The sequence below is a fragment of the Tasmannia lanceolata genome, unplaced genomic scaffold (genome assembly GCF_043159265.1).
Source record: "Tasmannia lanceolata isolate RefF3 unplaced genomic scaffold, GAP_Taslan_0.1 ptg000002l, whole genome shotgun sequence".
Classification (NCBI taxonomy): domain Eukaryota; kingdom Viridiplantae; phylum Streptophyta; class Magnoliopsida; order Canellales; family Winteraceae; genus Tasmannia; species Tasmannia lanceolata.
Window position 1 is genome coordinate 1627165 of NW_027518679.1, and position 14998 is coordinate 1642162.

At 41.8% G+C, this 14998-nt stretch overlaps 1 protein-coding gene across 2 annotated transcripts in view; it reads right to left on the bottom strand.

Annotated features, from left to right (window-relative positions):
• The window catches only part of LOC143871805 (ketose-bisphosphate aldolase class-II family protein), a 119539-nt gene that overhangs the window by 49813 nt on the left and 54728 nt on the right, over positions 1–14998 (bottom strand). For both annotated transcript variants that reach the window (XM_077376700.1, XM_077376706.1), the window contains 3 exons: positions 14501–14582; positions 14333–14411; positions 13826–13872 (listed from right to left, as the gene is read on the bottom strand). In XM_077376700.1, the coding sequence (XP_077232815.1) occupies positions 13826–13872; positions 14333–14411; positions 14501–14582 (208 nt within the window). The remainder of the gene's footprint in view (positions 1–13825; positions 13873–14332; positions 14412–14500; positions 14583–14998) is intronic.

The following is a 14998-nucleotide window of genomic DNA, read 5'->3' on the forward strand; positions in this document are numbered from 1 at the left end:
CGATATCAGCGGCGGCTTTGGAGAGGGCTCGAAAAGCGAGATATGGGGGGCACCAACCCGGTACCACTCCTCCTTTGACGGCTCTTTTCGGAAAGTCGAAAGAACCGTCTGGAGGAGAGAGGCCTAACCCGGGGAAGAGACTCAAGGAGAGCACTCCCGAGGCACCGACTGATGGAGGTCTTAGCGATCTTCCCCCCTCCTTTACTCTTGACGGGAGTAGGAAAACGCAGCTTCTCTTTCAACATGTCAACCTTCCGGAAGGAGACGCCCAGGTTCGAGGAGACCCCTTTATTCCCTCTTGGAAAGTGGGGGACAAGGACTCAGCTATCCGTAATCCACGGGTCGGGGTGGAAATGTGTCTGAGCAGCGTGCTCCCAAATGATAAGGAAGAGTTACGGAAATTAAGTTCCGGGGCTTTGAGTCGCTCCTTCCTTCATCAGCAGAAGATTGTAAGCATTACTGAGCCTTTTCTTTTTCCTTTTTCTCTTTATGCCTCATGGACTTATACCTTGCTATCCCTTGTTAGATGAACGATCTAAGTGCCATAGCTTCCAATCGCATTATGGACACTTTGGTGGACAATCTAAAGCTGAGGGACGCGGTTAACGGCCTAGAAGGGAAGAACAACACTTTAAGGGAAAGAGTTGTGGAACTGGAGAGAAAGGAAAAAACAGATGAAGAGATCATTGCCGCGCTCAGGAAGGACTTAGAGGACACGCAGAAGAAACTCAAAGGGTCGGAGGAGGCCCTTAGCGATCTAGTTCAAGATCTGTCGGTAGTCGAGGTGGAGGCAATCTCCAAATTTAAGGAGAGTGAGGATTTTGGCTTTGAAGTAGCGTTCCATGCTCTCGACTTTGAGGTGAGGGGGTTCAAAGAATGCAAGAGACAAGTTCTGCAGATTATGCCCGATTTTCCGATGGAGCGCTTCACCGTCCTTAAGACCGATACCGTGGCCACTGACTCTCCGCTCGTGACCGAGTTAAATCGTTAAAGTCTTCTTCCGCTAATTTTTAAATCTCCTTTTTGGATGCGCTTGAAGCACAAAAAGACTTATTTTTTGGTCTGTAATATTTGCCTCCATGGTGGGGTGTATACTTTGTAGGACCGTGCCTTTGTTGGCACTGTTGGCATGGTACTTACAAGTACCTCTTTTTTTATTTATATGAATACGATGCATGAGTTCTATTCTTCACCTCAATGGGGGAATGAGGCTCGTACTTTTGATTTTATGAACCGCCTGCCTTTCCTCTGTGAGGGGCGGGGTTTTCTTTTACTACGCTTGTCATTTCCTATCTCATTCTTATTTTTTTTTTAAAAGGGGAATGCCAGGTAAGAAGACAGTCGGACGATCAGTCCGTGCCTTTTTACGAGAAGTGGGCCGGACGTTTTGTTCATGTTCCCTTTTTATTTAGGGATACGCTCTATCGTTCCTTTATAAAGGTAACAATTTTCGGGTATTCCCTTTGTGCTGTGCACGTCGGTCGTCTTTCTTCGATCGATCACTTCGAAGTCGACTAACCCGCCCTCCTTTATGAGGAGGGAACTCATATCCAGTGATATTTTTAGCAGTATCCGGGATGATCAACCTCAGTCGCACTTTACATATCATCTGGTTGATCGGAAGATCTGTGCATCGGGTCCTCCTGTCTAATGGGTCGGACGAGTGCCTCACCCTACTCGACCGATTTAAATACTCGGTAGGTGGGCATTAACCTTAAGAGGTTAATTAATGTAATGGTATCGAGTCCTCCTGTCTTAAGGGTCGGACAAGTACCTTACCCTACTGGATCGGCTTCTTTGCTCGGTTGGTGGGTGTTAACCTTATGGGGTTAACTATACAGTTTATATTTTTGAAACATAGGTATGTAAGAGCTTTGTCTCTACCCGTTTTAAGGGTTGGACAAGCGTTTTACCTTGTTCACTCAGTTTGCCTACACAATTGGTGGGGATTGAAATTATTTATTTAATGTTTTTCAAGCATGTATAGAAACATATTTCATACATAGAAACATAATAGGAACACTTTTGAAACAAACTTTAAACTTTATTCCATTAAGCTAAATTCCTTATTACATCCTTTCAGAAGAATTGTCTCTACTTATCCTGCATTTGAAATAAAAGAAAAACAAATAAAGACAAACTAACTAGACTTACTGATAGAATTTCCTTAAATTCTACATATGCCAAGTCTCCTCCTTTAAGAGCTCTTTCTTTCCTCCGATGGTTATAATACCGAGCGACCCTCTGCTGGTATGCGGCGACTCTGATCCGAGCTTTTCTTTGGTCTCCTCTACGAGGTCCAAACTGCTCCTCATGAGTTCGTCATTCATTTGTTCGTTATAGCTTTCGACTCTTGGAGAGGGAATGGCTATCTCGACTGGAATGATTGCCTCAACACCAAATGCTAGATTGAATGGAGAATTCGGTTGGTTACCTCGACTTGTCCATTCGCTTGGGGGTGTCCGACCGAAGTAAATCTTTGTTCGATCATGAGCCTTTCGCAAAAGTTCCTGAATTGTTCGCCAGCGTTTTAAAACTCGGCGACTCGGCTCGGAACTCGACCGAGTCGACGCTGATTTCCAATGGCCGCGTTTTGGAGTCCTGGACTCGGCGAGTCCTAGGCGAGTCATGGCCATTTCGAACACCGATCTTAGTTTCTACATAGATGTGGTTAATGGCCACGAATCTCGCCAGGTTTGTCACTCATAAACTCGTATTCCATCCTATCTTCAACTATTCAGAAAAGAAAAAAAAAGAAAAGATTTTCTAGAGAAAAACATACCTAAAGCCTGTCCATCGTATCTGTCTTTTTGCCGGCCCTTTGCATGCAGAAAAACCCTAACTCTCGAAGAAGAAGATGGAGGAGGTTCACATGAGTTTTTTTGTCTTGATCTGGATCATCTGATATACCCTAACTGCCAGTACTCAAAGCCCATTTCTCTCGTTGAAAGTAACGAGGAAAAACGAAATGGATATATCCGGCCTCCTCCTTTACTTGGGACAGCCCTTATAGTGTAAAATAGTAGTCATAAATACACTAAAGAGGGCTGTCCCGAGTAAAAACTAGGGTGTCCCTAATAAAACAAAGGGGCAAATACATCACCCAAAACTAATACATTATTTAATTATTTTTTTGGGCAGTGTAATGCTCAGTGAAGCGTCTATTCCAGCCTTACTTTTGCTTCTATCTTATCTCTACTTTCCCATGTTTGAATTATTTTATTTACAGTTGTTCACAAATGAATCAGCTTCAACATAAAATGTACCTCGTTTTTGCTGCTGCTGCTTGTACAATATGAAGACAAGGATATAACTCTTATACAACCACTCTCTTTTGGTTATTTCAAAAGGGCTATTATGGTTGTTCAACACAAACTTGCTTTGTCTTATATACTCAACTGGCTGTTGAGATCTACTTGAAAATTATAATAGCTTTTGACAGCTAGTTAGACTCACCTCCACATGGCTAGATGATCTAAACCATTCATTTCTCGGGCCCTACTTAAATGGTTTGGATTTTTTTTATCTTTTCTCATTTACTTTTTTAATAAAAAATAACGACTTGGCAGAGTCAACCGCATTTTTGGCCACGTCAACCGCGTCCGCGCCGAGTCGACAAGGATTTTCTTTGGCCGCGTCCCGCTTCGAATCCGCATTTTTAAACACTGTTGTTCGCTAGCGAACTGGGACCCATTGTCGGTAACCAACACACTAGGTATTCCAAACCGACATATGATCATGGTAGAAAAAGGTTTCTGTTGCCTTGGCGGTAGATTTTTTACCGCTTTAGCCTCTACCCATTTGGTGAAATAGTCTATCGCGACGTACAGCATCGTATGTCCGCCGACTGATGATGGGAAGGGACCTAATAGATCCATTCCCCACATCGCAAAGAGAATTGGGCTGGAGATAGGGGAGTATTGGGTTGCGGCTGGAGAGGTACCGAAGAAAACTTTTGGCACTGTTCGCACTTCTTGACGTAGTTCTGAGTGTCTTCTAGTATAGTCGGCCAAAAGAATCCTCGGCGAAGGATCTTGTGGGCCAGTACCTTGCCCCCCGAGTGATCTCCACATATTCCTTCATATACCTCAACCATTGCTCGATCGACGTCTGTGGGTCGGAGACACTTTAATAGTGGCCAAGAAAATGATCGTTTATAGAGTACTTCACCTTTCAGGATATAGAGGGCGGATTTGGCAGTAATTCTCCTTGCTTCCTTTCGGTCCTCTGGCAAGGTGCCATCTTTGAGATACTGCACTATGGGATTCATCCAGCTGAGTTCATGGCCAATATGGGCAATCTCCTCTTTCTCTATGCTGGGACGGGAGATTACCTCAGTGTATACGTTTCCCCAGCTAGTGGTGTCGGAGGAGGCCATTCTAGATAGAGTGTCAATCTCCTCTTTCTCTATGCTGGGACGGGAGATTACCTCAGTGTATACGTTTCCCCAGCTAGTGGTGTCGGAGGAGGCCATTCTAGATAGAGTGTCAGCTCTTGCATGAAGAGTTCTAGAAATCTGCACAATCTCAAATTCTATGAAAAGGGAGATTTTCCTTCTCACCATTTCTAGATATTTAAGCATCCTTCGATCTTTTGCCTCATAGAGTCCATTAATGTGTCCAACGATGAGTTGTGAATCACTATGGGCTTTTAATAGGTCGGTTTCCAATTCGAGGGCTAGGAGTGCCTCATACTCAGCCTCATTGTTAGAAGCGTTGAAGTCGAGTTTCAAGGCATATTCTACTAGAAACTTATCAGGTCCGGCCAAGACTAATCCCGCTCCGCTTCCGCCTGAATTGGCTGATCCATCAACGAACAACATCCATGGATATTGTTTTTCCTGTTGTTCATCTTTTATCTCCTCCTGCCCCCCCCCCCCCCCCCCGCAAGTCATTGGTCGGAGCGGTGCACTCTACAACAAAGTCAGCAAGTACTTGAGACTTAATTGCGGGGCGAGGTCGTACCTGTATGTCAAATTCGCCAAGTTCTACTGCCTAGTTAATTAGGCGCCCTGAAGTATCAGGTTTCTGAAGGATTTTGCGCAAGGGTTGGTCGGTAAGAACAACTAATGTGTGGGCTTGGAAGTACGGGCGCAATTTTCTGGCAGCAACGACCAACGCGAATGCAAATTTTTCGATATTCTGATATCACGTTTCCGCAACATGTAGGATTCGGCTGACGTAATATATAGGGTGTTCTGTCCTTTGCTCTTGCCTGACAAGTACGGCGCTGACAGCCAAAGGGCTTACTGCCAGATAAAGATATAACTCTTCATTCAATGAAGGTTTCATCAACACCGGGGGAGACTAGAGGTGTTGCTCGAGTTTGTCGAATGCTTCCTGGCATTCGCTAGTCCATTGAAAATCTTTCATCTTTCTTAGTATCTTGAAAAATGGAAGGAATTTCTCAGCACACTTGGACATGAATCGACTCAAAGCCGCTATCCTTCCTGCGAGTCGTTGTACCTCGTTCACGGTTTTCGGTGGTGTCATATTGAGGACGGCTTGTATCTTCTCGGGATTAGCCTCTATGCCTCGTTGACTTACCATGAATCCGAGGAATTTGCCTGAGGTGACCCCGAAGGCACACTTTGAGGGGTTGAGTTTCATCTGATATTTTCGTAACACCGTGAAAGCTTCCTAAAGGTCGGTAACGTGGTCAGTAATTTTTAAGCTTTTAACAAGCATATCATATACGTATACCTCCATGTTCCGACCAATTTGTGAGGCGAAAATTCTGTTCACCAATCGTTGATACATGGCTCCCGCGTTCTTAAGGCCAAAAGGCATGACCTTATAACAAAATAGGCCTTGTTCTGTAACAAAGGACGTTTTGGGGATATCGGGGGAGTACATACGTATCTGGTTATATCCAGAGAAAGCATCCATAAAGCTGAGCATCTCATGGCCCGATGTAGCATCTATCAACATGTCGATTCGGGGGAGGGGGTAGTGGTCCTTTGCACAGGCCTTGTTTAGGACAGTAAAATCCAAGCATATCAGCCACTTCCCGCTCGCCTTTTTTACCATTACTACATTGGCGAGCCATTCTGGATAGTGTGTCTCTCGGATGAACCCGGCTTGTAGGAGTTTATTGACTTCCTCCTTTATGGCCTTCTGTCGCTCGGGAGCGAAGTTCCGTTTCTTTTGCTTAACGGGCCTGTGAGAGGGGTCGACGCTGAGCCGATGGACGACAACGTCCGTCCTGATACCTGGCATATCTAAAGAAGACGATGCAAAAACATCTGTGTTAGTTTTCAAAAAATTGACCAGGTTGGTTCTGGTCTTATCTGTGAGAAGTGATCCAATTTGGATTGTCCGCTCGTCATCCTCTCCAAAAAGCGGTACTTGAGTCAGTTCTTCTACTGGGATCTCCGCGCGTCTAGTAATTATCCGAACGTGGGTCGGTACCGGCTATTTGGAGAGATTCCTTTGTTTTTTCACCACGTTGGTGTAATCAGCATAACAGTTTCTAGCTCTTTCCTGATCCTCTTACATCTCCGACTCCTGCTTTTGTCGGGAATTTGATTTTGAGATGAGGTGTTGAGACGACCGCTTCAAGCTTGTTCAGAGCTGGACGTCCTATGATGGCATTATAGGTGGAGGGGACCTTAACAACCAGGAAAGTTTGCATGATGGTTTTCTGGCGAGGTTCGATACCGAACGTGAAAAGCCATAGATTGACCATTCTACTGGTGTAAGCCTGTCCAATCCTAAGTGCATTTCTTTAAAAGCATTGTAATGTAAAATATTGACAGAGCTACCAGTATCTATCATTACCTTACTTACATTGAAATTAGCGATAATGAGGAGAACAACGATCACATCATCATGAGGGAGGTGGACATAGTCGTAGTCTTTTTCAGAAAAGACTATTTGTTCCTCGCTATCAGTAGAATCCGATCGCAACTTCTTTACTGGAGCCTCCACCGCATGAATTTGGGCGGCATAAGCCTTCTGCCCAGAAATTGTTGGTCCTTTTGAGGCCAGTCCTCCAGCGATTACGTCGATGCTCCCTGCAATCCTGAGTGGAGCGTCGGTCCTTATGTACGGGAGTTGTCTAACTTTGGAAATCTGTTTGATTTGGTCAGTCCCGACGGTTGATTGGGTCGGATTAGAAGGACCGGGCGTCTTTGGAACCTTAGATTTATGGAAAGGTCCATTATTCTTCGGGTTCAACAAGTATTTATCGACACGCCCGAGCCCCACCAGCCTTTCAATTTCACTCTTCAGATTATAACAATCATCTGTTGTGTGACCATGGTCACCGTGAAAATGGCAATATTTGCTAGTATTACGCTTTCGACCAGTACCTTTCATCTTTGGTGGCCAACGGAGATCTTCCTTTCCTCGGATTTCATAAAGGATGTTTGCCATATATGTATTTAAAGGAGTGTAGTTGTACCTTTCAAACTGTTATGAGGGAGGTCGGTTACCTGATTTTGACTGTTGATTATTGGATCTGGGAGGTTTGGCCTGATTGTTATTCGATCGAGTTTCTTCCTTCCGCTTCTCCGGAGATTTGGCGAGTTCTAATTCTCTTTCCATGGCGAAAGATTCTTCGTTGTTCACGTATTTGTCTGCTACCGCCATTAGTTCCTGGAGATTGCGGGGAGGGTCGATATTCAGGGCTACCTTGAGATCCCTATCATGAACAGCTAATTTCATGGCTGCTCTAACCATCTCATGATTAGGGTCTGTAACGACCACTTTTTGACCCTTTCTCTCAATTCCTTAAATTTTGAATTTTAGACCATTAGATCGTATATCGAGGATTGAGATCATCGATCCACTTTAGACCAACCCTTGATCCCGAAATAGGATCTCTTATTCATCCTTAATCTACTTAGATCAATCGGTCTAGAGATCAATGGCTCTTGTTAATCTATTCTATATTTGTTTCGGTAGCTTGGGGATGAAGTTTTCCGATGAATAAGAAATCATTTGAAACATATTAAATAATAAAGTAAGTCATATTAGGGGAAACCTACCTTCATTAAATGAAAATCCAGTAAAATATAAAGAAAGGAGGAGATAAATAAGATAGGTTGGAGATTTGATCTCCACTTTTGAGGGAGATCTTGCACACCTCTTTTGGTGGGATAGATTGATTCACTTAAAATTCAAATTACCTTGTGGAAAAGATCTTGTAATTATAAGATTTGGCAACTTACCTTTATTGCTAAACTCTTTTGGTGGGATAGATTGATTCACTTAAAATTCAAATTCCCTAATTAGTAGCAAATTACTTTGTGGAAAAGATCTTGTAGTTATAAGATTTGGCAACTTACCTTTATTGCTAAACAAAAAGGAAGGAATATAGGTGATTCCCCCATATCATGCAAAAAAAGAAAGGAAACCCACACCCCACTCTTGCTTCCTTTATATATTGCCTATATTTGTCCTTGCCTTAGCCTCCTTGCACACAATAACAGTAGGAAGAAAAGAAGAGAAGAAAGAAAAATGGAGAAGAAAGAGAAGTCATGTAGATCCTTAAGAGAAGAATTCACTTCCTTGTACTTTTTGTGACTAAACAAGTAAGTACCCTTATTACCTTCCTTGTCTTATTGTGTTTTCTCTTGGTCCCAAAATGGATCAGATTTAACGATGTAATGAGTAGTTTTCCTTGGTCCCGAAACGGACCAGATTTAACACTGCTTTTGTGTGTTATTCTTGGTCCCAAAATGGACCAAATTAAGCGTTGTTTTGTACGTTGATCTCGGTCCCAAAACAGGACAGCAACTTAATGTTTTCGCGTATGTATTTTCCATCCCAAAACGGGACAGCAGCAACTTAATGTTTTCGCATATGTATTTTCCGTCCCAAAACGGGACAGCAACTTAATGTTTTCGCATATGTATTTTCCGTCCTAAAACGGGACAACAACTTAATGTTTTCGCGTATGTGTTTTCCATCCCAAAACGGGACAGCAACTTAATGTTTTTGCGTATGTATTTTCCAATACAAAACGGGACAGCAACTTAATGTTTTCGTGTATGTATTTTCCGTCCCAAAGCAGGACAACAACATAATGATTTGTAGTGTGTGTTTTGTAACTCCAAAACAGGACAGCAATAAGGTATTTGCTGTGTATATTTTCCGGCCCAAAAACAGGGCAGCAATTAGTCGTGTGAGTATGTATTCTATGCCCCCAAAAAAGAAAACGGGATAGCAGTGTAGTGTCTCAGTATGGGTGTTTTTACGCCCAAAACGGGACAGCAGTGTAGTGTCTCAGTATGTACGAGTTTTATGTCCTTAAACAGGGCAGCTATTAGTGTTGTGGTGAGTGTGATTGTATGCTCGAACAAGGCAGCAATATGGTGTAATTAAGAGTATGTGTGAGTCCCACTACGGGACAGGATCAAGATTAAGTAGTGTACAAATTTTTTTACAACTTGAACCTAGGCTAAACTGCTCTTCTCTACACTCAACTATGTGACTTCAGGATCGTTGCACTCCACTCTCTAACAGGAACCATCTCATCCTACCGCATTCGTAAGATTAAGGCAGGTGATAGCTAACTTTGCTCGTATGGCTTTCAATTCATGCAACAAGAAGGGTGAAGTATCTTCATTTTTATTGTTTTCTAAGTTATTCTATGGTAAATGAAATTTTGTCTCTTATATTACATGTTGGAAATGGAATCTGATTTCTAATAAATAATTATCAGTTTAATTGTATTTGTCAATCACATGGAATAACTGGGAAGCAGTATGGAAATATAAGAAATATCTAAAGAGAAAATGGGAAAGGGTGATGGGAAACCTTGAGTTATCCCCATAATTAAAGGTATACAACTTGGGAGAACCGCGCAACTCCTAGTTGATGTCGGAATCCTACGGAGACCAAGAGTCCCTAGGCGGTATGATCTACCGTAATAAGTCCACGCGGAATCGGCCGTGTCGGCAAGGGCAACAAGCTAGTGGGAGCTGGAGTGCCCTGGGTTTAAATGAAATTGTTATGATAAGAATGTGGTAGATTTATAATTGTTCCTATTGTTATTGAATTTTTCTCTTTCAGCTATTAGTACATTGTTCACTTTAAAATGATTTTTCTATTCAGTTGTAGAAGATTCAGTTGTAAAACATTATTCTCAAAAATTATAACTGTCTTATTTATTATATATGAATCTTGATCTGTTGTTTTAAATTGAACTCTCATACTGGTATGGTTTCTATCATCCTGCTGACCCTATTTTTCTCCCCAGGACTAGAGAACGCTAACGAGAGTGCGTTTGCGCACGAGGATGTCTAGAAGATAGGATGGTGGGAGCGAATAAGTTGAGAAGACGATACTTTTCGTAGATGTCTCGGTTTTAATTTAGATGGCCTAGTTGGACTTTATTTGGTTGAATAAATTATTAAAATGTTTATGTTATTGTAAGGAAACATTTTGGAAATGGAATAAGAGCGATGGTTGTTTAAACAAAAAAGATAAAATTTTATGAGCATTTTGACAAGTGTTTGCTTGTAGCGATCCGGTCACGGGAATCGGGTCGTTAGATGGTCTTTGATTTGAGATAATTCAGCTCTGAACCGACCTATGAAAGACCGCAAAGTTTCCTCCTTTCCTTGTCTAAGGGCGAGGAGTGCATCGGCAGGTTTCTTCTGTGGCCGACTATTAGCAAAATATGTAACAAACTCCATTCCCAACTCCCTGAAAGAGGATATGGAATTGGGTTTAAGGCGGCCATACCAACTATTCGCTCCTCTTTTCAAATTTTATGAAGAGAAGGCGCGACACATTGTTATGTCATTTGCACCTTTGAATTCCATCGCCCTCTTGTAGGATTGAAGATATTCCAATGGATCCGTTGTACCATCGTAGAGATCAAGCCTCGGTAGGTTGAAATTCTGTATCAATTGAGCTTGTGCTATGGCCTCTACGAACGACGATTGTATTTCATTCTCCCATTCAGTCAGGAGGTCCGGTTCGTAAGGTTTCTTAACATGACGCTGCATCTCCCTGACTTGTCGCTGAAGTTCGGCAAGGAGTCCCGAATCAGGCGCATTAATTCCGTCTCTCAAATTATGATGCGGGTTGTCTTGCCCTTGGTTCGGGTTTCCTGCACTATTAGCCCTTTGGGGGACGTTGTTGTTCTGGGTCAGAATAGGCCTAAAAGTCAATTCCGGTGCTCGTCGGTCGTTCGCCTCCCCGTTGCCATGATTCGGCCTACAGCTAGTAATCGAAGCAGAAGGTCGGTGATTTATTGGCCTTCGACTGCGAGGGTTTCTGCGCTCAGGCGATTCGTCTTGTTCTTCCTCTAAAGGCGGATTCCTCACTTCTGCGATTAGTGGAGGAATACTGACGTTTTGAACTATCGGTGTGCGTGGGGGGGGGGGGGGGTGTGGGGGGTAAACGTATCAATATTTCCTAAAGGGCGACCGAAACGTTCCCCACTTGCGATGCAAAGTTACTGGAGTAGTATCGTCGTTATTAAGCGTTTCCTCCGGAACTTGATTCTCGGGGATTGTAGCATGTGCTTGACTCATGGTCATTACTCGTTCGCCTTGTGGGTTAGCTGCGACGGATTTCGAAGTTTTTAATCTCGAATTCGTCATGGTGGTCCCACGGATGGCGCCAATCTGATGATGCCGAACTCCGCTATAGACGATCTTGTAGTGATAGAGTTATTCCTATAAGCAACTTGTACTCTCACAGAAAGATGTTAGTAGTACCGGAATTATGATACTTCAATATTTAAGCTAGAAATCGGAATCACAGGTGAATTGAAGGGAAAGAGATGGGATTCAGAAGCGTTACCAATGAAGAAGAGGGGGAGACGATTTGAACTGATTTACAAGATTTTTAGACACGAAATGTCCAAAAATCGTAGGGTTGGGATGATCCTATGGATCTGATTTTTTACCTCCAAAAAATGGACTAATTTGTGAAGGTTTATACACGTCCATTTTACCTCCACAAATCGTAGGGTTGGGATGATCCTATGGATCTAATTTTTTGTGGACACCCTATCTATGTGAGGACCATTCAAATGAATTGTTTGGATCACCCAAACAATGTGGGCCCCCACTGTATTTTAAGCTAGTGTGTAGGTAAGTTACCTACACAAGTGTGTAGGAAAGGTTCTCTCTCTCATATATGAGAGAACATTTCCTACACACTTGTGTAGGTAAGTTACTACACACTAGCTTAAAATACAGTGGGGCCCCACATTGTTTGGGTGATCCAAACAATTCCTTTGAATGGTCCTCACATAGATAGGGTGTCCACAAAAAATCAGATCCATAGGATCATCCTAACCATTCAAACTATGGAGGCAAAAAATGGACTAATTTGTGAAGGTTTATACACGTCCATTTTACCTCCACAAATCGTAGGGTTGGGATGATCCTATGGATCTGATTTTTTGTGGACACCCTATCTATGTGAGGACCATTCAAAGGAATTGTTTGGATCACCCAAACAATGTGGGGCCCCAGTGTATTTTAAGCTAGTGTGTAGTAACTTACCTACACAAGTGTGTAGGAAATGTTCTCTCATATATGAGAGAGAGAACCTTTCCTACACACTTGTGTAGGTAACTTACCTACACACTAGCTTAAAATACAGTGGGGGCCCACATTGTTTGGGTGATCCAAACAATTCATTTGAATGGTCCTCACATAGATAGGGTGTCCACAAAAAATCAGATCCATAGGATCATCCTAACCATTCAAACTATGGAGGCAAAAAATGGACTAATTTGTGAAGGTTTATACACGTCCATTTTACCTCCACAAATCGTAGGGTTGGGATGATCCTACGGATCTGATTTTTTGTGGACACCCTATCTATGTGAGGACCATTCAAAGGAATTGTTTGGATCACCCAAACAATGTGGGGCCCCACTGTATTTTAAGCTAGTGTGTAGTAACTTACCTACACAAGTGTGTAGGAAATGTTCTCTCTCTCTCTCTCTCTCTAATATATATATATATATATAGAGAGAGAGAGAGAGCCCTCCGAATGCTCTAAAACCTACCGTGCAAGTTTTTATAATAAAAGGAACCTCCTTAAAAAATCGTCTCCTTTCGCTGTTCTTTTTGGTTTTGTTTGGGAGTCAGACTACGCGGACTGTCGGACCGACATTGGATCCTTCCTAGCTAGAAAGGAGCACTCTTTTTGGAGGCACACCTGACCTTGGAGTTAATTGTGATGAAGTTATGTAACTGTTGTTAAATGTCATATATATACTTGCAGTTAGCCCCTTTCTCGAGAGCCCTAGTTTAACCTTTATCTTTTTTTTATAGAATATATTGACCATGGTTTTAAATTTCGGCCGAAATATTTCGGTTTCGGCACAAACCGAAATGAAATTCACATGAAGTCGTTTCTTTACAAGATTTCGCCGAAATTTCAACCGAAATTTCATTTTTGGACTTTTTTACAAAATTTCCACCAAAATTTTAAAATTGTACACCGAAATGTTATAATTTCCACCGAATTAGCCGAAATTTCAACCGAAATCACCGAAATTGACACTGAAATTTTAGACATTTCGGTTGAAATTTTAAAAAAAATAAACGAAATCATAATCATATTTTTACATGATTTCAGCCGAAATTTCGGCCAGAAACCGAGACATTTCGGTTTCGGTGGTGGCTGAAAACGACACCGAAACCGAAATTTAAAACCTTCATATTGACCTGAGAATGGAAATATTCTGAAAAAATGATAGCTTAAAGACAGAGGAAAGTTATATTTTATACTTAAGGTGACAACGAAAAAGTTTCTCAGCTACCTGACCCTAATGACTACTGCAATATCCAAAGCCCACTAGAAAAGAGAAATCTTCATTCTAGAATAGAAGTACATATACATACCTTTACTACAGCGGCATCATCATACCTTCCCCAGCCAGCTGCAGATCCTGCTCCAAAGTTCAATAATCACAAGCCATTAACGGACAAGAGATTTGGGCCCTGTTCGTTTAAGATTATGCCAACCAATTGTCAGCCATAAACCTTGTCATAATCTGAAACAAACAGGGCATTGGATGGACACAAGTAAATTGCAGATAAATTATAATAGACTCAAGTAAACAATTCTGCAAAAGATGCATAGAATATAGTAGGCAAGTAATCACCTTTAGCATGTTTTCCTAAATTGAAGGGGCATAATACAAATTTATACAGATTAAGCATACAGAAGCTCTTGAAGAACTTACCATGTGTAAAATCATAATCATGAAATATCAACAAAAATATTTAAGTTACAATTTATGGAAACTAACAGGAAGCTGGTTTTCTGTATTTCATATGTAATCATCACCTCAAATGGAAAAATATCAGAGACGGAAGCGCATTTTTACAAACTCTTCCATATATTACCTGATAGAAATTGCTGGTGAGCAATAGTAGAAATAGGAACTGGAATATTATGAAATCTGCTCTCACGAGACACAATGTCCTGTAAACAAATCATGCACATAATGACCTGTCATAATATTGTTCAACAAAAACTACAAAATAAAGAAAGGGGAAAAAGAATAAACATACCAGGTCCTTCACAAATATATCAATAGCAGAGTATGGTGTGTAATCATTGTCTAACATGTGTGGCACACGATTTTCAAACATCCTGCAATATGGCGACAAATCCCTTTTAATGAATCATTCCAAACTCTTGTAAACTTATGGCAAACAATATACTGGAATAAACCATTGCACTGGATTTTTTTTATCTATGGTGTCTCCCCCACCACCCCCTTTTTTTTTAATGGTAATGGTGTTCCCTTAGGGGTCGTTTGGATACGCGGATTTTAGAATCTTGGATTCCCTCAAAATTCTGGATGGCAGACAAGGGAAGAAGGAGACCGTCCCGTCGTTTTCTGATTTCTCATCCCTCTTTTCGTTGAGCAGGAGAGTAGGAGATCGTTCCTAAATTCAGGTTTTAGAAATCTCAAGATGGGGGAGAGATTTCTAAAACCTGGATTTCTTACTTAAAATCCAGGATAATGGACTTTACGATCCAGAATTTTACACCACTTTCAAACT